The 23,900-nt window shown below is 46.9% G+C and overlaps 1 protein-coding gene across 1 annotated transcript; it reads right to left on the bottom strand.

Moving 5' to 3' along the window:
- Window positions 1-1,813: 1,813 nt before the first annotated feature.
- LOC125525006 (ubiquitin carboxyl-terminal hydrolase 16-like) lies at window positions 1,814-7,286 on the bottom strand. Its single transcript, XM_048690031.1, is given in 5 exon segments — window positions 1,814-2,420; window positions 3,305-4,307; window positions 4,821-6,407; window positions 6,410-6,722; window positions 7,129-7,286. Coding segments are annotated over 4 exon segments (3,144 nt in total). The 5' UTR covers window positions 6,702-6,722; window positions 7,129-7,286; the 3' UTR covers window positions 1,814-2,158.
- Between the last annotated feature and the right edge of the window lie 16,614 nt (window positions 7,287-23,900).

The raw sequence follows: 23,900 nt of genomic DNA, 5'->3' as shown, positions 1-23,900 counted from the left end.
TCGTCATCGACTGGCACCTGCTTCGTCTCTGCCCGGTCTTGCGAGAACAACTGCTTCTTCTTTGTCGGCGCGGCCGCTGGGATCTCCGGAGCGCTCTCCGTGTTTGGTCTCGCGGCTGCCGCAGCCTTGAAAGCGAGCTTGAGGGCCATGAGCGCGTCCTTGGTGTCCCTCACCACGGTGAGGATGTCGCTGCTCCCGGGAATCTTCATGACGTTGTAGCCGGGGTGAGTCGCTGCCATGAACTTGGCGAGGGCCAGATACCCGAGAATGGCATTATACGGGAGGCCGATGTGGGCGACGTCGAAGTCGATGAGCTCGGTGCGGTAGTTGTTGCGCATACCAAAGGTGACGGGAGGCGGATCTGCCCCAGAGGAAAGGTGGAGCCGTCGGCCACCCCCGAGAAAGGCTTGGTGGGAAGGAGCCGGTCGTAAGGCACATGGAGCAGGGGGTGGAGAAAGCTCAAAGGCCCACGATGCCTCCGAACGCGCCTGGCGGCCCGGCGAGTGGAGCAGCATCTGCCATGGGAACCATGCAGCGCAGGCGGGGCGTGGTTGATGAAGAAGCGGACCTCTGACCTCACCCCTACCTGGCGCGCCAAATGTCGGATTCAGGGCTCCGCGGACCCAAGAAAGGTTCGAACTCTGGGGCGTGTGCGAAGAACTCAACCTCTCAAGCCAACCAATTCGTCACCCCCACGGCCTAGCTCGATGAACAAGAAAGGAAAGGCGACAGTTTACCCAGGTTCGGGCCACCTTGCGGTATAAGACCCTACTCCTGCTTTGTGGTGGATTAGCCTCGCGAGAGGATGAGGATGAACTAGTACAAGGAAAGAACAACCTCATGAGGTCTGTTCTAGTGTGGGTGTGAGCTAGTGAGGTCTCTCTCAGATCGCGCCTTTCTCCGGTGGTGGCTAAGCTATATTTATAGTGGTCTTGGTCCTCTTCCTCCAAACGAAGGCGGGAAGGGATCCCACGGTGGCCAATTTTGAAGGGGGGCAAGAAGTACATCCTATCCCGACGAAAGGTGGTCTTCGCCTGCAAAGCTTCTGGTCGTGACGCCGCGGTGGGCTCGGTGATAACATTCGTCCTGCCGTCCTAGTGGTCTTGGTCTTGTTGCATGGGAATGAAAACCTTTGGTTGATTTCTCAGGACCCCCGCGCCTGCGCTTGCCTCCTGAGCACCAAAGAGGAAACCAGCTGCTATGCGCCCGCTGGCGCCCGCCTGGCCTCGGTCGTCATGGCTGGCGTCACATCAACCTCACGAGGTAGGTGCCTGCATAGAAATCTCCGCTCCTCGGAAGTCAGCCTGGGGTGGCCGTTTCCTTCGGAGGTCTTGGTGTCGTCCGCCTCGTGACGCCTGGCCCCTCACGAGGGTCTTGTCTTGAAGGTGCTGAAGATGTGTCGTACCAGGCTGTTGATAGAGCCACGCCATGGACCGTAGGCAGGCAAGTCTGGGTACCCTGATTCTCAGAACGCCGACACTACTTGAGACATCGGAGGTCTTGGTGTTGTCCGCCTCGTGATGCCTGGCCCCTCATGAGGGTCTTGTCTTGAAGGTGCTAAAGATGTGCCATACCAGGTTGTTGATAGAGCCACGCCATGGACCGCAGGCAGGCAAGTCTGAGTACCCTGATTCTCATAACGCCGACACTACTTGAGACATCCGACACAGACTTGCTATACTCGCTACTCCGACACACATAATCCACGCATCCAGAAGAAGAGGCTGAGAACAATCATCAACTGTTATCTGAAGGTGTTATTAATTGGAGAATACTACCCATCACAACAATGTTCAAAGGGATATGCTCCATGTTTTCCACTGTCCTACACAGTCAATGTTGTTCTTTTTCTCGATAAGGAGTCAATGTTGTTCTAACAAAACAGATCCAGTGTTCTTTTTTTTCACAAAAAAACGAGTTTCTCATGGACAGAAAAATGGTTATGTTCACCGCAAAAAAAAAAATGGTTACGAACAGTGTGAACAGACCATCCGGCCTGCAATCTACATGCTGCAACCGGTGCAAAGTCCTGCAATGAGTCAGCCAATGCAACAAAATTGGACGTGGTGACGACTCTGTGTATCTATCTACACTTGGCAATTGCCATGCTTGCTAATCTCAAACTTGAGCATCCTTTCTCGTTGTCCATCTGGTCTGGTTAGTTGGTGGGTAGGCTCCCAGATATGCCTCGGTCATCCATCCTCTCATAGAAAAGCATGTACGCCTCACACCCGAGAACTTCTTCTAGGGGAACTTCCTTGATGTCGCGATCGGTTGCGCAAACCCATAAGGAAGAACCACTGCTCTGCTCCTTGCGACCTGCCCTCACATAAGCAACGTAGTGCCCTACATTCAAGGCGTGGCCATGGTGCACAATGACACCGACTAGGCGATAGCTGGAGTTACCTTTGTCCTCGGAACTGAAGAGTAGAAAAAAGTAATAAACAGTTAGACCAGGTGCAAGGAAACTGAAGATTAAGCTGGAGTACCAAAACAATGCAATGCCTTTCTTCACATAACAAACTGGACATTTGTTAACAAGAAAGCTCAATCAGATTAACAAAACAATATGGTGTATTTCAAGTGACTGATTACGTACTTACTAATCATAACTCTTAGAAATAAAGGCTCATACTAATTCTCAACAGGCCATTCAAAGATGTTAGGTTTGTATAAATAATATAATATCCATCCAATTGAATTCTAAAACCAGAACTATACTTAACAATCCAAACTTCAAACAGATTTTATACACTACACCCAGGTGATGATAATATAATCATAACTTGGTCAGTGATACTGGTACACTGCCAAGCTGAATAGAGTTTGTGCTCGACGGCCTCGACATCAGATACATATTCCAATATGGTATCCTATACCAAAAATGAAAAACTAACAGTTTTAATCAATGGCACAGGGTTCTGGTCCATATCAGGCTATCAGGACACACTCAAATTAAGCTGATACCTTCAGACAATTCAATTAAGCTTGCAATTATCACATCCTGACAAGTACGAAATGCTAGTCTGAACCCAGAAAAAAATTGTAGTCTGAACCTGAACCTATAAAATAGTTTACAAGATTGCATACAAATTCCTGAAGTCTGACATATTTTTTGTGTTTAAAACCTTCACTTTTGTAACCTGCAATGCCGGTTTTTGCAGAGAAGGAATACTCTTAAAGCTTTGTAGAAGCAAACTATGAAACAAAATAGTTACTGGATTTCTAAAGGTACGAACTTAATGGAACAGGCATAAAAGAACAACCTTAGAAATTGCTGTGTAGAATTATCAGAAGTCGGTACCTGGGGTCCATGAACGGTTCTACATGAAGAATCTCCTTAAAGCTCACATGTCCTCTCGTTTTAGAAAGAGCATTGGTGAATCTCTTCAGTTGAATGGTTAGTACAGGTGGCAGCTTAGTAACCAATTGTATTTGAAAACCACCAGTCCCATGTTTCTGCTCACTTTGGTTTTCTTCCGCTTGTTGTGCACTATGATCATCCAGCTTTACCTGCTTCCCAGTGCCTTTGCTGGTATCCTGATTACCCTGGGTACTCAACAGGTCAGTCTGTTTATGAGTTGGAAAGGAACTAGGTGCAGCTTCCTGAACACCTTCCTGACTTTCAGGTTTTCTATTGGTAGTGCAGCAAGAGGCCGAGTTCTTTTCATCATAGCTCATCCCTGAAGTGATTTCTTCACAAACTCTGTTCTCAGAAAGAATAACTTGATGATGTGCATCTGAACCATGTGGTTGTCTACTTGGAGAAGTACATTCTACCGACAAGCTATTCAAATCATTAGATCGCTCACTTGGGCATGTTTTCCTGTCTGATAGTTCAGTCTGGTCTCCTTCAACTGTTGGATTTGCATTGGTACTTGCTATCATCGGTTCACCATTTTCACTTCCATTTGTTCTCGGCAGCTCAACAACCTTGGAACAGTTACCGCATTTCCATCCCATTGGACAATAGCAAAGAAGTGTCAAGCAGTCCTCGAGCGATGCAACAGAGTTCATATGTACTGCCTCATCATCAGTAATATCACTGCTTTGAGCTCTCCCCTTGTCTTCTGTAGTAGGTTCTACTGAGTAAGTGTTCTCCTTGGCTTCTATGTCAACAAGTGGAGGTGGACCAGTATCTTTTGGACTGTGAGGATCTACTATTGATTCATCCATTCCTTCAGTGTCATCAAACAAGTTAGGAATGAAATCAAGAGCTTTTATTGGCACTTCAATGATCTCTCGTGGGACATCATTCTTCTGAGTCTGCAAACGGCCGTGTGCAACATCCTCCACTTTAGTAGAATCTGCAGATTCAAGCATACAGGGATTTAGCTTTATCTGCATTAGCAAGATCATGCAACCAGGAACCCTCATCCTTTGCATATTTTTAGAATCTTTAACCACCACATTCTAAGGTCTCTTTTCTCGACAATAACCATACACGCTTAAGTTAACCAACCATTTTAGAGCAACACTTATTTTATGAAGGTAAGGACTCAAGACCCTGAGTTATCTTCAAATGTCAATTCGAACTACTACACTATAGCATACACTTTTGCCATGATAAGACTGTTGAAACATCCAGCCCAATTTTTCGTAGCCACCCCGAAGGCTTTGCTGCTACTTCTTTATTCCATATGTAAAATGGCATCAACAATTTTCTCTGCTTAGCTATCACCAGAGCTCCATTTCCAAAAGTGTCATCTGTTCCCGTGTTCAGAAAAATAGCTAGCTTGTATTAGATCTCACTATTCCACACCTGCGGGCCTGTTCAACATTCTATGTTTTAAGTTAGCTAGAGGAGCACATAGACTTACCAACTTGTGAAGGCTTGGGTATTTTCTCCATGGCCTCATCTCCAAATTCAGAACCAGGAAACTGAGAATCACAGCCTTCAGCAATTGTTTGAATCTTTTCTCCATCAGTCATGTCGGTTTGTTGGAATAGTGCCTTACGAGTCTTCGTCGGAGATCCACCGCTTCTGGCCATTGGTGGTAACATAACACTTCTGGCTGGACAATCCTTTGATGGCAGTGCCAGTTGGAGCTCCTCGAATTGCAGATCCAAAACTGATTTAGTTGAGCAACTTATGCAGTATAAGGTCTGACGCAGCCAGCCCCCGAAAATGGAATTGCCAATTGGACGAAACTCTGCACCCCCATGAAATTTGTTTAGGTTCTTCGTCTCCTCCTCCAAAGCAGTGCGCAAAGATGTAAGAAATTCTTGGCTGTCCTGCATATAAGAGCCCTTGAACTGTGGATTGAACACCCGCATACATTCCAATAGCATCTCTGGATCCAGCGCGTGCCTGGCATCATTTGTGCTGCTTGTCTCCACAAATAATTGCTTCAGGTGCAGACCAATGCTCCCCAGCCGAGCACCCGGTCCTAAAATCGTTGTCCTCAGCTCACCGAGCGCAAGGAGGCACTGAAGCAGTGCATTCATGTAGCATGTGTTTCCAAGATTCGGCAACCCTCTGATAACACAGCCATTCCCATTAGCATACCCAGACGAATCATTGCCGGTCACTATTGCCCACAAATCCTTTGCATAACTCTCGCGCACCATTCCCCACACATCCCATCCATTGCTGGCCAACATTGCCCGCTCAACCCTTTTATTTCTGGCCAGAGCTGCCCACTCATCATCGCTCAGCTTGTCCTGACCGAGCTTCAGAACGTGCCCACACTCGAAGCAGTAGCCCTTATACGGTTCATCGTACCACAGAGCAACCCAATGGTAGTCCCTGGTGGCGTGCAAGCGGGCGTGTCCCTGCGGATTTTCCATGCCCCCCTTCTCCCCGGTGCAGAAAGTAGAGGTGCACTCCGTGCACACCATGAACCTAGCAGCAGCTCCCCTCCAGGTGCAGGTGGTCGTGCACAGGAAATGCTCGCACTCTGGGAGCTTCTCGGCGGTCTTGATATCAAGCACCATATCATCCAGCTCCTCCCTGTCCTTGAACAAGTGCTCGCACGACCCAATGTCGTATGTGCAGTCGCTGGTCTCCTCCGCTTCCCCCGTCGATGGCGACTCGCTCAACAACACAGGTGACTTGGACGCAGGCAGGTCCAGGTTCTCAGGGTTCTGCGGGTTCTTGCCCCCCGTCTCGCACCCATCCTTTGCAACGCTATCCCCCAGTCCTTGCTGATCCTTTTTGTTTCTGGCCGCCACTGCATAGTCATCTTCGCTCCGGTCACTGAGCCTCATACCGCGCGCACACAAGAAGCAGTATCCCAAATTCGGTTCATCGCACCACTGAGCAACCCAATGCGTGTTCTCGCCGGCGTGCCAGAGGGCATGTTCCTGCGGACTTTCCCTGTTCACCGGCCACCCAGAGCAGAAGAATCTGGAGCAGTCTATGCACTTCATCATCCCTTCGTTGCCCTTGCAGGTCGTCTTGCACTAAGATGGCACGTCCGGAGCACCGCCCGCTGCTCCGTGAGATAATACACGTGCATATCCAGGAGTTCGCGGTCCAAGCGTATGTGCTCGCACCGCCCGCCGTCGCCGGTACTGTCGCTGCTGGTCCCCGCTTCCGATTCCCCGGACGATGGCCACTCGTCGCTCGACTCCGTCGGAGACGCAGGCGCGTCGCTGCATTCAGGACCTGCCACGGCCGCAGCCAGCGGGTCCAGGCGCGGAGATTTCTGCGGGCTGTCGGACACCTCCTCCGCCCTCTCCCTCTTCTCCTCTACCATCACGCGCCTGTCACCTGGAAACTAAGAAACAACAAGAATGAGTCAAGTGAATTCTGAACCCCCAAAACAGAACCATACGGACTAGAATTAGCAGCGCCATGAACTTTCCTGAAGCAAAAAATCCTGAAAAATCGGAGAACGAGAAAAAACTTCACCAACAAGTCGAGAAGAGATCGAACATTCGGTGGAAAAGCAACCGAGAAACGCCAGCGAGGCGGAGGACAGGGAAAACCTCCACCGCCAACACATGAAGAATCCGAGCATTGCGGCGGAGAAACACACAAGAGCGGCGCCGCGGATCCGATTCGGAGACAGAGAGAGAAACCCACCAGTCCACCGACACCACGCGATTAAGCAAGCAAGCAAGCACGCGCGCACCCAGTGACGCGGCGGAGCGGGATTCGGGGGAGAAGGAGGCGGGCCTTACCAGGAGACGTCGAGGGAGAGGGCCTCGGAGGAGGAAATCGAGCAGCTGGAGGAGGCGTCCGCGACCGCGACGAGGCCGAGAGAGGGTGGAGGAGGAGGGAGGTGGGGAGGAGCGGGAGGCGGTTTCGCTGGTCGGGGACGGTGGCGAGCGCCGGGGCGGGTTTGTTGGGCTGGGTGAGGAACTGTTGCTGCCGTGGGTGCCGAGGGTTTGGAGTCTTTCTGGAAAGGTCACGAGTCCGCGAATGCGTGTGGCAGCGGGCCAGGCCCGCTGGGCCTAGTTCCGGAGACCCATGTCCAGCTTGATCTCCAAAAAAAAAATGAGCCAAACTTTCTCAAATTAAGTAAATTATAATGAGCCAATTGTTTGAAAAAAAATAGTGAGCCACTTTATTACACTAGAAAAATTAATGAGAAAAATCTTTCTCGAGAGATTTAGCGAGTGAATCTTTTTCTTCTTGTCGTTGCGTGTATAAACGCAACCGACATCACGCCATAAAATTGGCCCACATAGATTTAGACGTCGGAGATCAACTCTAAGCGTGAATAGCGGCGGGGATATGTCCAAGACATCAGTATTTGGTGGCGGAGGTGCGGGTATAAGGACCACAATGATAGCTTAATCTTTTTCCTTCGGTTGCTGCTCGAGAGCTAGTCGAACTATTCGCATGTCGCCATGCAATCAGATGCCATGGAAATCAATGTGAGGAGGCACGTCTTGGAGACTGATTCTCGGGGGGGGGGGGGGATACGTATGATAACCGATCAAGTTAAGGATATGTCGGCATACGTGCATGTGGTTCAAAAAATCAAAACATTTGTTCAAACTCTTGATGATTTTGAGGTGGGTTGGGTGCGTCGCTCTAAGAATAGTGCATCACATGTAATGACTAGAGAAGGTTGCACTAAGAAACTTTTTTTTGAACAACAGAAGGCGCAGGAAGCGCCAAAATTTTATTCGGCTCAGTAGCAACGTACAACATGGATTACAAAGCCTTGAAACTGAAAATTAGTGAGAAGAGAAACTATAGAGTAGGTCATGTTCTTGTGAGTGAAGCAAAGCGACATATGTGAAAAAAGTGCTAGTTATCGCCTAGAGGAGGGTGAATAGGCGATTTTTATAAAAGTCTTCAAAACACGGGGTCTTTGAAAACAAACAAGTAATTGAGCCTATATGATATGCAACGGAAGATGAACTACACTAGACATGTCATAGTCAAGTAAACAATATAGAGAAAGCGCGAAGAGACTAATAGCACCTAGGTAGTGCGGATCGGAATGAAAGACAGTATGAAGCCAAACATGTAATAGTCTTCACACAGTGAAGTCAAACAGATCGTGTAAGCAAGCAATGACTTCACGAAGACAAACTGAAATATAAAGAAGGTAGGGGATAGAACCAGTAGTTTGGTGAAGACAAGGATTTGATAGACCAGTTCCAGTTGCTGTGACAACTGTACGTCTGGTTGGGGGGAGGCTGAGATTGAACTCAGAAGAGCGCGTCTTCACCTTATTGTCCTTGAGCTAAGGACACCCAGCCCTCGTCCAATTACTCTGGTAAGTATTCAAGATAGATTTCCAAACCTTCATAGACTCCATTCACTAGCGATCCACAATGACTCTTGGATCCTCAGAACGTGACGCCTAATCGTCTGGAGGATGCACAGTCCTCAAGTGTAACAAGTCTTCAGGTCACGCGGACAGAAAGACTTCAATGATGCGGAACACTCTTTGGCTCTGGGTGTTTTGTCCTCGCAAGGATCTCTCTCTCTCTCTCAAAGGCTTTGGAGGTGGGTTGCTCTCAAACGACAAAATTTGTGCACTAACTCTGAGCAGCCACCAATTTATGATGTAGGAGGTGGGCTATTTATAGCCAGGAGGCAACCTGACATGATATGTCTGAAATGACCCTGGGTCACTAAGGAACCAACATGCGTCCAACGGTCGGATTTCAAACACACGCGGCAGCTTGGCTTGGGCTACAAGCAAAGCTGACTTATCCAACTCTGGATATGACTTGCTCTCATTGTCTTCGCTCGAAGACATAGAATTTTGGTTGAGCATCACTTCAGTCATCTGACCTCGTTCACTTGGACCCCACTTAACAGTACGGTGGTTCCTATGACTCAAGAAAGAAGAAAAGGAATCTATGAAAGAAGCTATGTCTTCGCACTCCATAGTCTTCAAGAGAATGTCTTCATCGTCATTATCTTCAACGTGAATGTCTTCATGAACCACCATTGTCTTCAATGTCTTCATACATTTTTAGGGGTCATCTCTAGTAGGTAAAGCGAATCAATGAGAGACTACTACCTGTGTTATCCTGCAATTCTCACAAACACATTAGTCCCTCAACCATGTTTGTCGTCAATACTCCAAAACCAACTAGGGGTGGCACTAGATGCACTTACAATCTCCCCCTTTTTGGTGATTGACGACAAACTGGTTGAAGTTTTCAACGGGGATAAAAGTATGTGAAAGTTAAAGTACATGGGCATTGTCTTCATAGGTTGGAAGAGGCTCCCCCTGAAGATGTTCATACAAGCAGTTTGCCTTTGAATGCAAATGCACATGGCAGGTTTGGCTTTGTGGAGATCTTCTTCAACACATGAAGAAAATTTATCATGCATACATAAAAGTAATAAAGATAATGAAATGCATAATAAGAAATGGGCGTCTGCAGAATGACTTCATGCGGAATTTATCATCGCATCACAAGGTATCAAAAAAAGTGGCAGGCGACCATCAAGTTTAAGTGTTGCAACTCAAAAGCCAACAGTTTCAAGAACGAGAGTTGTAAGAACTTAGCAAAAATAAGCACCCGGCTCATATGGACCCGCTTGAAGACGATCAACTTATATGCTTCTCCCCCTTTTGTCAGTAAGGACCAAAAAGGTTTGAAGACATAGAGTGTCTACTCATTCCCAGTCGGTGAAGATGTTGGGGCAGCAGGGTCGACGTTGGAGTTGGGCGGTGCAGAGGGACCTGATGCAGAATTGTGATGCAGTGAAGCCATCGCTGGTGAAGTGGCATCGTCCGCTTCATCTATGACTCGTGCAACAACAGTGGGAGCTGAAGATGAATAGTCAGAATCTTCAAGGGAAGGAGTTGGATGCCAGCTTGCTGATTGGGGAGGCCTGGAATCAAACTTAAAATGTTCAGTGAAGCCATCTGCTTGAAAATCATCTTCATAACAGAGCATTGTGAGGCTCTTCTAGGACCGCCGACAGGCTTCATGTGCAACAAAAGAATTCTTAGTTGCAAGGTTGCGAATACGATTGACGTCAATGAGCAGACTCTACATCCGACGCTTCAACCAGTCATGATGCCTATCCTGCTTCTGGTGAAGTGATACAAGAAGCTCTCTGTCATTCAGGACACGAGCACACTTCTGAGGCCTGTGAGCTACTGTGCTGACTGTTGCATCAATATTTGCATGATGCAGTAGACGAAGTTGACCAGCAAGAGGACCACCAGGAGCAGGAGAATTAGACAAATGAACACCTTCAATGGGCTGAGTGAAAGTGCAACTATCCTTGGGTGGTTTTGGTAATTCCTAACAACATATAGCTCATTGAGCTAATGTTATTTTAAGATAAGTATTTCAGGAAATCTCAATGATTGGCATGGCATGGATTAGGAAGTGGACCCCTCAAAATGCTAAGGACAAAAGATTGGCTCAAGCTCAAAGCACAGGACTCTACATTTTACTTTTAGTGATCCAAGATCACATTGAGTCCATAGGAAAATCCAATACTATTAAAAGAGGGTGAGGTGTTGCTTAATGAGTTACTTGCTCAAAATGCTTAGTGATATGCTCCAAAGACCCTCAACTACTTTCTCGTATCCACATATGTCCCAAACCAAAAGTCAAACTCGACCCCACCGAAATCTTCTATCCGGCGCCACCGAGTTCACTTGACATAGCCACTGCCACAAACCCTAGTCACTTCGGACTCATCGATAGGGATCTCGGTCTCACCAAGATGGGATTGCAACCTCTCTGTTTCCCTTCATAACATTTCGGTCCAACCAGGATGAGCGATCGGTCCCACCGAGATTGCAATGCAAACTCTATGTTTCCCCTTCATAACGTTTCGGTCTAACCGAAATGAGCGAATCGATCCCACCGAGTTTTCCTGAGCAATTCTCTGTTTGTCTATTACCAAAATCGGTCCCACCGAGTTTGTGTAATCGGTCTCACCGAGATTACGTTATGCCCTAACCCTAATGGAATCGGTCCCACCGAGTTGACATGTCGGTCCCACCAAAAATCTAACGTTCACATTTTGAACTAAATCGGTCTGACCGAGTTCTATAATTCGGTCCCACCGAGTTTGGTGATTTGTGTGTAACGGTTAAATTTTGTGTGGAGGATATATATACCCCTCCACCCACTCTTCATTCGTGTAGAGAGCCATCAGAACATGCCTACACTTCCAACATACATTTTCTGAGAGAGAACCACCTACACTTGTGTTGAGGTCAAGATATTCCATTCCAACCACATAAATCTTGATCTCTATCCTTCCCCAAGTTGCTTTCCACTCAAATCATCTTTCTACCAAATCCAATCCTATGAGAGAGAGTTGAGTGTTGGGGAGACTATCATTTGAAGCACAAGAGCAAGGAGTTCATCATCACACCATCTATTACCTTTTGGAGAGTGGTGTCTCCTAGATTGGTTAGGTGTCACTTGGGAGCCTCCGTCAAGATTGTGGAGTTGAACTAAGGAGTTTGTACGGGCAAGGAGATCATCTACTTCGTGAAGATCTACCCTAGTGAGGCAAGTCCTTCGTGGGCGATGGCCATGGTGGGATAGACAAGGTTGCTTCTTCGTGGACCCTTCGTGGGTGGAGCCCTCCGTGGACTCGCGCAACCGTTACCCATCGTGGGTTGAAGTCTCCATCAATGTGGATGTACGATAGCACCACCTATCGGAACCACGCCAAAAATCTTTGTGTCTACATCAGTTTGCTCCTTCCAAACTCCTCCCTTTACCTTCATATGCAATTGTTTTACATTCCGCTGCTATACTCTTAGAATTGCATGTGTAGGTTGATTACTTGAATTGTGCTAAGTTGCTAAAATCCGCCAAGACTTAAAATTGGGAAAAGGCTATATTTTTATTTGGTCAAGTAGTCTAATCACCCCCCTCTAGACATACTTTTGATCCTACAAGTGGTATCAGAGCTTTGGTCTCCATTTGCTTTGAGTTCCATAGCTTTTGGTGATCATAGCCTTGGTTTCACAACCTAGGAGAGTATGGCGTATAGTGAGGGAAATTACCACCATAGAGGTCCTTACTTTGATGGTACTAATTTTGCTAGTTGGAAGCAAAAGATCAAAATGCATATTCTTGGACATAACCCCGCCATTTGAGCTATTGTGTGTATTGGGTTGCAAGGTGAATTCTTTGATGGGAGAGAACCGAACCCTGAAGCTGCCGCGGAAGAGTTGAAGATGTTGCAATACAACGCTCAAGCTTGTGATATTCTCTTCAACGGATTGTACCCCGAAGAATTCAACAAAATCAGCCGTCTTGAGAATGCAAAGGAAATTTGGGATACTTTGATTGATATGCACGAAGGTGTTGGAAATATGCCCTAGAGGCAATAATAAAATGGTTATTATTATATTTATTTGTTCATGATAATTGTCTATTATTCATGCTATAATTGTGTTATCCAGAAATCGTAATACATGTGTGAATACATAGACCACAACACGTCCCTAGTGAGCCTCTAGTTGACTAGCTCGTTGATCAAAAGATAGTCATGGTTTCCTGACTATGGACATTGGATGTCATTGATAATGGGATCACATCATTAGGAGAATGATGTGATGGACAAGACCCAATCCTAAGCATAGCTCAAAGATCGTGTAGTTCGTTTGCTATAGCTTTTTCGAATGTCAAGTATCATTTCCTTAGACCATGAGATTGTGTAACTGCCGGATACCGTAGGAGTGCTTTGGGCGTGCCAAACGTCACAATGTAACTGGGCGACTATAAAGGTACACTATGGGTATCTCCGAAAGTGTCTGTTGGGTTGGCAGGAATCAAGACTGGGATTTGTCACTCCGTATGACGGAGAGGTATCTCTGGGCCCACTCGGTAATGCATCATCATAATGAGCTCAATGTAACCAAGTGGTTGATCATGGGATCATGCATTACGGTACGAGTACAGTGACTTGCTGGTAACGAGATTGAACGAGGTATTGGGATACCGACAATCGAGTCTCGGACAAGTAACGTACCGATTGACAAAGGGAATTGTATACGGGATTGATTGAATCCTCGACATCGTGGTTCATCCGATGAGATCATCGAGGAGCATGTGGGAGCCAACATGGGTATCCAGATCCCGCTGTTGGTTATTGACCGGAGAGTCATCTCGGTCATGTCTGCTTGTCTCCCGAACCCGTAGGGTCTACACACTTAAGGTTCGGTGACGCTAGGGTTGTTGAGATATTAGTATACGGTAACCCGAAAGTTGTTCGGAGTCCCGGATGAGATCCCGGACGTCACGAGGAGTTCCGGAATGGTCCGGAGGTGAAGATTTATATATAGGAAGTCAAGTTTCGGCCATCGGGAAAGTTTCGGGGGTAATCGGTATTGTATCGGGACCACCGGAAGGGTCCCGGGGGTCCACCGGGTGGGGCCACCTATCCCAAAGGGCCCCATGGGCTGAAGTGGGAGGGGAACGAGCCCCTAGTGGGCTGGTGCGCCCCCCATGGGCCTCCCCCTGCGCCTAGGGTTGGAAACCCTAGGGGTGGGGGCGCCCCACTTGGCTTGGGGGGCACTCCACCCCCCTTGGCCGCCGCCCCCCTTGGAGATTGCATCTCCTAGGGTCGGCGCCCCCCTAGGGGTCCTATATATAGTGGGGGCGAGGGAGGGCAGCCGCACCCTAGCCCCTGGCGCCTCCCTCTCCCTCCCGTGACACTTCTCCCTCTCCCAAAGCTTGGCGAAGCCCTGCCGAGATCACCGTTGCTTCCACCACCACGCCGTTGTGCTGCTGGATCTCCATCAACCTCTCCTTTCCCCTTGCTAGATCAAGTTGGAGGAGACGTCTTCCCAACCGTACGTGTGTTGAACGCGGAGGTGTCGTCCGTTCGGCGCTAGGTCATCGGTGATTTGGATCACGGCGAGTACGACTCCATCAACCCCGTTCTCTTGAACGCTTCCGCTCGCGATCTACAAGGGTATGTAGATGCACTCCCCTCTCCCTCGTTGCTAGATGACTCCATAGATTGATCTTGGTGATGCATAGAAAATTTTAAAATTCTGCTACGTTCCCCAACAGTGGCATCATGAGCTAGGTCTATGCGTAGTTTCTATGCATGAGTAGAACACAAAGCAGTTGTGGGCGTCGATATTTTCAATTTACTTGCCGTTTCTAGTCTTATCTTGATTCGGCGGCATCGTGGGATGAAGCGTCCTGGACCGACCTTACACGTACGTTTACATGAGACTGGTTCCACCGATTGACATGCACTAGTTGCATAAGGTGGCTGGCGGGTGTTTGTCTCTCCCACTTTAGTCGGATCGGATTCGATGAAAAGGGTCCTTATGAAGGGTAAATAGAAATTGGAATATCACGTTGTGGTTTTGGCATAGGTAAGAAACGTTCTTGCTAGAAACCTATAGCAGCCACGTAAAAACTTGCAACAATAATTAGAGGACGTCTAACTTGTTTTTGCAGCATGTGCCATGTGATGTGATATGGCCAAAAGGATGTGATGAATGATATATGTGATGTATGAGATTGATCATGTTCTTGTAATAGGAATCACGACTTGCATGTCGATGAGTATGACAACCGGCAGGAGCCATAGGAGTTGTCTTAATTTATTTATGACCTGCGTGTCAACATAAACGTCATGTAATTACTTTACTTTATTGCTAAAGCGTTAGCCATAGTAGTAGAAGTAACGGATGACGAGACAACTTCAAGAAGACACGATGATGGAGATCATGATGATGGAGATCATGGTGTCATGTCGGTGACAACGATGATCATGGAGCCCTGAAGATGGAGATCAAAAGGAGCAAATGATATTGGCCATATCATGTCACTATTTGATTGCATGTGATGTTTATCATGTTTTACATCTTATTTGCTTAGAACGACGGTGGCTTAAATAAGATGATCCCTCGTAATAATTTCAAGAAAGTGTTCCCCCCTAACTGTGCACCGTTGCGAAGGTTCGTTGTTTCGAAGCACCACGTGATGATCGGGTGTGATAGATTCTAACGTTCGAATACAATGGGTGTAAGCCAGATTTACACACGCAATACACTTGGGTTGACTTGACGAGCCTAGCATGTACAGACATGGCCTCGGAACACGGAAGACCGAAAGGTCGAGCATGAGTCGTATAGAAGATACGATCAACATGAAGATGTTCACCGATGTTGACTAGTCCGTCTCACATGATGATCGGACACGGCCTAGTTGACTCGGATCATGTTTCACTTAGATGACTAGAGGGATGTCTATCTGAGTGGGAGTTCATTGAATAATTTGATTAGATGAACTTAATTATCATGAACTTAGTCTAAAATCTTTACACTATGTCTTGTAGATCAAATGGCCCACACTAATGTTGCCCTCAACTTCAACGCGTTCCTAGAGAAAACCAAGATGAAAGATGATGGCAGCAACTATATGGACTGGGTCCGGAACCTGAGGATCATCCTCATAGCTGGAAAGAAAGATTATGTCCTAGAAGCACTGCTAGGTGACGCACCCATCCCAGAGAACCAAGACGTTATGAACACTTGGCAGTCATGTGCTGATGATTACTCCCTCGTTCAGTGCGGCATGCTTTACAGCTTAGAACCGGGGCTCCAAAAGCGTTTTGAGCGACACGGAGCATATGAGATGTTCGAAGAGCTGAAAATGGTTTTCCAAGCTCATGCTCGGGTCGAGAGATATGAAGTCTCCGACAAGTTCTTCAGTTGTAAGATGGAGGAAAATAGTTCTGTCAGTGAGCACATACTCAAAATGTCTGGGTTGCATAACCGCTTGACTCAGCTGGGAGTTAATCTCCCGGATGACGCGGTCATTGACAGAATCCTTCAGTTGCTTCCACCGAGCTACAAGAGCTTTGTGATGAACTTCAATATGCAGGGGATGGAAAAGACCATTCCCGAGGTATATTCAATGCTGAAATCAGCGGAGGTGGAAATCAAAAAGGAACATCAAGTGTTGATGGTGAATAAAACCACTAAGTTCAAGAAAGGCAAGGGTAAAAAGAACTTCAAGACGGACGACAAGGGAGTTGCCGCGCCCGGTAAGCAAGCTGCCGGGAAGAAGTCAAAGAATGGACCCAAGCCTGAGACTGAGTGTTTTTATTGCAAGGGAAGTGGTCACTGGAAGCGGAACTGCCCCAAATACTTAGCGGACAAGAAGGCCGGCAACACTAAAGGTATATGTGATATACATGTAATTGATGTGTACCTTACCAGTACTCGTAGTAGCTCCTGGGTATTTGATACCGGTGCGGTTGCTCACATTTGTAACTCAAAGCAGGAGCTGCGGAATAAGCGGAGACTGGCGAAGGACGAGGTGACGATGCGCGTCGGGAATGGTTCCAAGGTCGATGTGATCGCCGTCGGCACGCTGCCTCTACATTTACCTACGGGATTAGTTTTGAACCTCAATAATTGTTATTTAGTGCCATCTTTGAGCATGAACATTGTATCAGGATCTCATTTAATTCGAGATGGCTACTCATTTAAATCCGAGAATAATGGTTGTTCTATTTATATGAGAGATATGTTTTATGGTCATGCTCCGCTGGTGAATGGTTTATTCTTAATGAATCTTGAGCGTAATGTTACACATATTCATAGTGTGAATACCAAAAGATGTAAGGTTGATAATGATAGTCCCACATACTTGTGGCACTGCCGCCTTGGTCACATATGTGTCAAACGCATGAAGAAGCTCCATGCAAATGGACTTTTGGAGTCTCTTGATTACGAATCATTTGACACGTGCGAACCATGCCCTATGGGTAAAATGACCAAGACTCCGTTCTCAGGAACAATGGAGCGAGCAACCAACTTATTGGAAATCATACATACTGATGTGTGCGGTCCAATGAGTGTTGAGGCTCGCGGTGGCTATCATTATGTTCTCACCCTCACTGATGACTTGAGTAGATATGGGTATGTCTACTTAATGAAACACAAGTCTGAGACCTTTGAAAAGTTCAAGGAATTTCAGAGTGAGGTTGAAAATCAACGTGACAGAAAAATCAAGTTCTTGCGATCAGATCGTGGGGGAGAATACTTGAGTCATGAATTTGGCACACACTTAAGGAAATATGGAATAGTTTCACAACTCACGCCGCCTGGAACACCTCAGCGTAATTGTCGTGGTTTTGTCACGGCAGATGTCCTAGAGAAAGTACTTAGTCGTGGAGCCATCGCGACGGGTTAGCTTGAAGGGGTTAAAGCGGACACAGGGACGCAAGAGAGTTTATACTAGTTCGGCCCCTTCGATGAAGGTAAAAGCCTACGTCTAGTTGTGATGGAATTGATAGGGTTTCGATGACTAGGGAGCAAACAAGCTTCGCCTATGTCTGGAGTTGTTGTTTGTTGTCCTTGAACCGCCGCCGGGTCGTCCCCTTATATACACGGGTGACGCCCGTCGGTTCACAGAGTCCCAATACCGGCTCATAGATGTGTCCGGTTTGATCTCTACTTATTCCTAACTTACAATACAAGTTAACTACTAACGCCAGTTTACAGCTACAGACCTTGAACCGACCATGGGCCTTGAGCCCTCATCTGCCTTCTTGGGCTTTAACATACTTAACTACTGACGAAGTTAATCCGGCCCAGACAGGCCGGTTTACGCCCAGTAGTAATATCCCCAACATTAGGCCCCAGATTGATTTGAACATGTTCATGTCAATCCTTTAGCAAAAATCTTCATCTTCAACATCTTCTCATAAATTGGTAAACCGCCATGATGTCATCTTCTCTGATTGCTGTAAACCGGAGTGACATCACCTGTCATAACAAAGCTTATCCATTATGCTTCCTTGTTTAATAGATCTGCAGAAATTGAGGCGACAGCTCCGTTTCGTGGCCCCTTGATTGTCGCGCCTGACACATGTCCTTTTGCCTTATAAATAGGACCGAAGGGTCATTTCTTTTCTCCCCTTCGTGCCTTTCTTCTTCGTCTTCCTCGCGTCGCCAGCCTCGGAGCTCCGCCGTCGCCGTCAACTTCTGCACCAACCTTGGCCGCTGCATCAACCTGAACGCACCAGAGCACCGCGGCAACCTTCCGCGTCTTCCTCAACTCTGGTAAGCCTTCTGCTCTTCTCAACACAGATCTGTTCTAGGGTTTTGTGTTCTTGCAGTGTTCATCACCTGTTCGTGTTCATATACTAGCTCTTGGATGCATCTGTGAACCCTTGCTCTGTGTAGCGGTAGCTTTTAGTATCCGCCTTTAGTTTCATGCCCAAGACCATAGATCTCACATATATTTCTGCCCATTGATTCAATACTGTTCTGCTTTGAGCTTTTGAATATTTTTCTTATTTTCTGAACTTGCTTCAGATCCAATGCTGTAGATAAATCTTGTGAAATCTGTTTCTGCATACTTATCCATCCGCAATCTTAGCTGTTTCAATGCTTAGATCAGGCGGTTTAACTTTGTAGAAAAAATTGCCAAACCGGTATATACCATTAGTCCCCTTGTTGAACCGCCAGTTGTTGTTGCTTCATAAAACTCCGGTTTAGATAGATCAGTCTCTGGTTTAACATTGCACATACCACTGTACCTTAATCAATGCATTTTTGAACCGGGATCATCTACCTTGTAGATTTCATCATGTCCAAGCAAGTATATGAGTGCAACTGGGTTCCTTCTCGCGTCACAGAGGCTCAACTGGACGACTTAGTCCTGATCGGCGCCTTAGGCAGCAAAGATACCATCCATTGGAGGGCTCCTGGCAAAGAATGCCCTCCCACACCTCAAGAAGGAGAGGTCGCCGTTTTCGTAGATCACTTAGCCCGGGGCTTTAAGCCGCCCGGTTCTAAATTTTACCGGGACATGTTAGCCGATTTTCAACTCCATCCACAAGATACTGGCCCCAACTCTGTTACAAACATGTGTCACTTCCAAGTGCTCTGTGAGGCGTTCTTTCAAGAGGAGCCCACAGTGGAATTGTTCAGAGACCGTTTCCATCTAAACCGCCGTACTGAGTTTACTGATGGCTCCAATACGGAGTTGGGTGGCGTGGCGATTCAGAAAAGGAAAGAGGTCACATACCCTCACGCCAAACTGCACAGCCACCCCAAAGAGTGGAATCAAACATGGTTCTATTGCAAAGACACCTCCCCTACTGGTGAAAATCCCTTGCCTGGCTTTCGTCCGGAGCGGCTCAGCAATACACACCCCTTTCCGCAAAGGTTGACTGCCCAGGAGAGAAGCAAATATGCTCCTCAACTGTCGAAGCTCAGAGCCTTTATGGCCAACGGTTTAACAGGGGTTGATCTCGCCCGCTGTTGGATATCATGGAGCATACTGCCCCTTAGTCAGCGCTCCGGTTTGATGTGTGAGTATACTGGAAGTGTTGATGACCCACTGCGACATTCCAACATCCAGCTCACCGATGAAGAAATCACGGAGGCTGTGAATAAGATGCTGAATGAACCGGAACACATCTGTGCTAAAACCAGCCTACTTCCCTTCTGTGCCACCAACAAACCGCCAGCTGTAAGAGTTTGATTTTTCTTTTTGCTAAATCTGCTATTGATATATCTGGTCATTGTTTAATATCGGTGTCTGTGTAACCAGGGCAATGATCCGTTTTGGAGCAAGAAACTGCCGCAGGAGAAACCAGAAAAACCAGACAAACCGGAAAGAGCAACCCGGCAAAAGACTAAAGCTGTGAAGAAAACTGCCCACAGGAAAAGAACCACCGCATCCTCTAACCCGGCTCCTGATGATGATGTGGATAATCCGGACCTTGAGGTAGGGCTTGACTCACTTGGCTTATTCTTCATGCGTCTTATTGATGATGATATTTGTCAGGATGATGCCGAAGCCAGCCATGCTGATGCTGCAGAGGTAATTATTCTCTCTTCCAATTCAGAACCTTTGCCTTCACCAAAAATCCGTCAGGCAAACCGGAAAGTTAAATTTTCTCATCCTCTTGCTTATTTGGATCCCAAATTTCTTATGAAGACCCAACAACACGAAGCTCGTCGCACAACCCGGCACAGCGGCCAGGTAGTTATCTCCGCCGGTTTACCGAACAGTCCAGTTCGGAAACGCCGTTCAGAGGTCTCTAATTTGCTTGTCAGTGCTTGTCCTAAAGCGGGATGCTTTCGTCAACCTCTTAATCCATCTGACTCTGATTACCAGGTTACTTCCCACTCATCTTTTGGCGAATCATCGGCTACTCAGCTGCCACCGCTCAAAACGGTGCTTGGGTAAGCTATACTTATCATAATATTTGCAGCACATCGCCTTGGAACATATGCTATTTGATTTTGTTATTCCTTTCAGGGCCAAGCCTAGGCCAAGCAAGAAGGCTCGTCTGGACAAAGCGGCCGAAGAAGATGCCGTCCTTGAACCGGGCGAAATACCAGATCTTGAAGCGGCTATTCCTGAGGATATACCCAATGATCCGCCGCAACAAGACGACGATCTTATTGCTGAAGAGAGTCCTATTGATACCTCAAGTCCTGTCAATCAACCCACAAGCTCTATCCGTATTGAGAAATCCACCAGTCCAACAAAGCCTACTGACAAGCCAACAACCCCAGTGCAAACCGGCGATACCAAGGATGATGAGGTTGTCATTACTGGCATTGGCCATATAGAGCCAAGCAATCCTGTCGCTTTGTCCAAACATTCTGCCAAGGAAGAATTTGCTGCCTTTGGCAAAGGCAAGTGGAATGCTGATCTGGCGACTTACGCTGCTCTGAACGCCTAAGAAATCCATTCCGGCTACCTGAACCGGCTGTATACCAGTCGTGACTATGAAGCCGGTCTAGTAAATATGATGAAAGATAAATATGAGGTAACTTCCATATGCTCTTTCCTGTTTGTATATTTCAATTCTTGTTGACGCTCCTAGCCCCCGAGGACCGGTTTGTAATCTTATTTCAAACTGGGACTTACTAATACAAATCTTAATTCTTTGAAATTCGCTGGTGTAGTCCCCAAGGGCCGGTTCAACTTAGTGTAGTTAAACCGGGACTTTAAGTAATTGAGATCGCCGCATTAGAATATATATGAGCAAATAGCCATTAGCCCCAAGTGCCAAGTTGAATACTTGTATTGATCTTGGGACTTTGCAAGCAATTGAAAGATGAAGATCGAATATGCATTAGCCCCCAGGTGCCAAGTGCATAACTTGTTATGTGGTTGGTACTTCAATCCTTGTACCGTTTTGCTGAATCATATAACTGTCTGCATGCAGGCTGAGCTGAAGATGAAAGAAAGCCAAGTCGCCGACCTCCAAGATAATTTGAAATCCCAACAAGCTGAAACCTCCAAAGCAAAAGAGGAATTAACCAGCACTTTAAGCGCCATGGAACAGCTTAAGGAGAGCTTCAAGAATAAGCGGGCGGATTGGGCCACTGAAAAATCCGCTTTAATCAAACGAGCAAAAGATGCCGAGGCTGCACTCAAACTGGTGGCAGATGAACTGACCAGCATAAAGCGGCACGTGCATGCCATGACCACTGCTATCTTTGGTAAGCCGGTTTGACTTCTGAACTTATTCTGCCGTCTTACAGAGCTGCCGGTTTGTTAACCCTTTATGATATTTTAGGGACACGCATTGGTCACTTGGGGTCAGATGTGCGGAAGAAATTGAAAGCCGCCTATACGTTGGTCGAACAACTATACACTGGTGCACAGCGGATCATCTGTACTACATCCCACAACAAGCCGGCGCCCACCTTGATTCAGGACACTCTGATGAAACTGTCGGTGCTTCCTGCCCGGGTTGAAGAGCTGAAGAAATCTGCTGCTCGAACCAGTGCGATCAATGCCTTAAACCGGGCAAAAGCTTGGGTGCCGGATTTTGATCCTATTAAAGCGGCTCAGGGCTATCCCAGCTTGAAGGAAGACGGGTCAGAGTTTGGTGAAGCGGATCTGTGAGCAATAAACTGGGAGGTGCGTCCGCTAGCTTGTCAATTGGCTGAAGAAGCAGACTTGTCTCATTATCAAGCCCAATATGACAATCAAAACAAGCGAATAGCTGCACCAATTCATGAAGCGGAAAATCTTATCCCTCCAATCCGTAAGCATACTTACGCTCCCGATATTGACCCGTCGTTGCTGATCCATGATGAAGCTGTTTTCAAGCATTAATGGGAATCGACTGGACAATTGTTGATTTCCAGCCGCTGGGTAGAGAAACTGAAGCTGAAGCGGCGCAGGATGACCCACAACCATCAGGCCAGGCTGGTGACCAAGCTTGAACCGGAGGCCGGTTTAAAACTGCTTCTCCTTTGCGAAAAACAATGATCTTATTGTGGGCACCGTGTTGCCTTGTAATAGGCTAGCTGATACCTTTGATGTTGATATGCCTTCGTGCATAATCGCTGCCACTTGCTCTTCCTTTGGGTGATGAATTGTCCAAAGTACTTTCTGCAATAAAAAATCTTCAAGTGCCACCGCGGTTGTACCGTCAGGCGGAATATGATGTCTGCATTCATGAAATCAAAACATCCGAAATTTTTAAGTATATGACCAAATTTTTGAGATACATAATACCTGCCATCGTTGAGCGTGAAGTTGGCTTGGCCAATCTTGAAGCGGAGTTTTATAAACCCACACTGTTGGAGGAGATAGCAGCTCCCATATATATGACGCCGGTTTACTATGTAAACCGTGCCGGGTTATAATAAATACTGTGTTACTCCATAAGAGGATGTTAACAAAAAAGATCAAACCGAGCAAATAGTCTCCGGATTGAAATGAACCGTGTTCCGTCAATTGACAGTGTGAACCGGTTGAAAACTTTGTCGGTTTAAAAAACACAATAAAAAGAAAGAAATATCTTTCAAAGAAAAGTATGAAGCAAAGGCAATGACAAAACCGTTTGCAAAAAAGGCTTATTTGAGCTAATCAGATGGCGTTACCATGGCCGAACACGACCAAGCTCCCGATAGGTGTAACTATGGTTCTAGTCAGCCAGGTCCCCAAATGAAACCGTGGCATTTATGCCGATCAAGTGGCATGGCAATGGTTCGGGTTCGACCAAGCCCCCAAGTGATTCTGTGGCCTTAGGCTGATCAAGAGGCATGACTGGTTCAGACGTGACCAAGTCCCCAAGTGATCTGGTGGCTCTCGCCTATCAAGAGGTATTGTATTGGTTCGGACACGACCAAACCCCCAAGTGATATAACATGATGCTTTTTTTTAAAAAGCCAACTCAAGGGGTAAACCGGAGGCCGCTTTAGAACAACTCCGTGTAACCACACATGATGTAAAAGAACAGATACCCCGCTTTAGCTGAGGTTCCGGTTTATTATATTTAATCATAATATATACATCATCGTAATATGTACATAAGTAGAGCCAATGGCTCAGGTATAGTAAGGGCGAAGATGAGCTATGTTCCACGGCCTGTTGGTCTCCTCCTCTGATGTACGTGAGTCCTTATGCTCTCGAATATCGATCAGATAGTATGACCCGTTGTGCAGATTCTTGCTGACCACGAAAGGCCTCTCCCAAGGTGGGGATAGCTTATGCATATCAGTCTGATCTTGGATGAGCCGAAGCACCAA

The sequence above is a fragment of the Triticum urartu genome, chromosome 7 (genome assembly GCF_003073215.2).
Source record: "Triticum urartu cultivar G1812 chromosome 7, Tu2.1, whole genome shotgun sequence".
In the NCBI taxonomy this organism is placed as follows: domain Eukaryota; kingdom Viridiplantae; phylum Streptophyta; class Magnoliopsida; order Poales; family Poaceae; genus Triticum; species Triticum urartu.
This window is presented reverse-complemented; position numbering and strand designations above follow the sequence as displayed.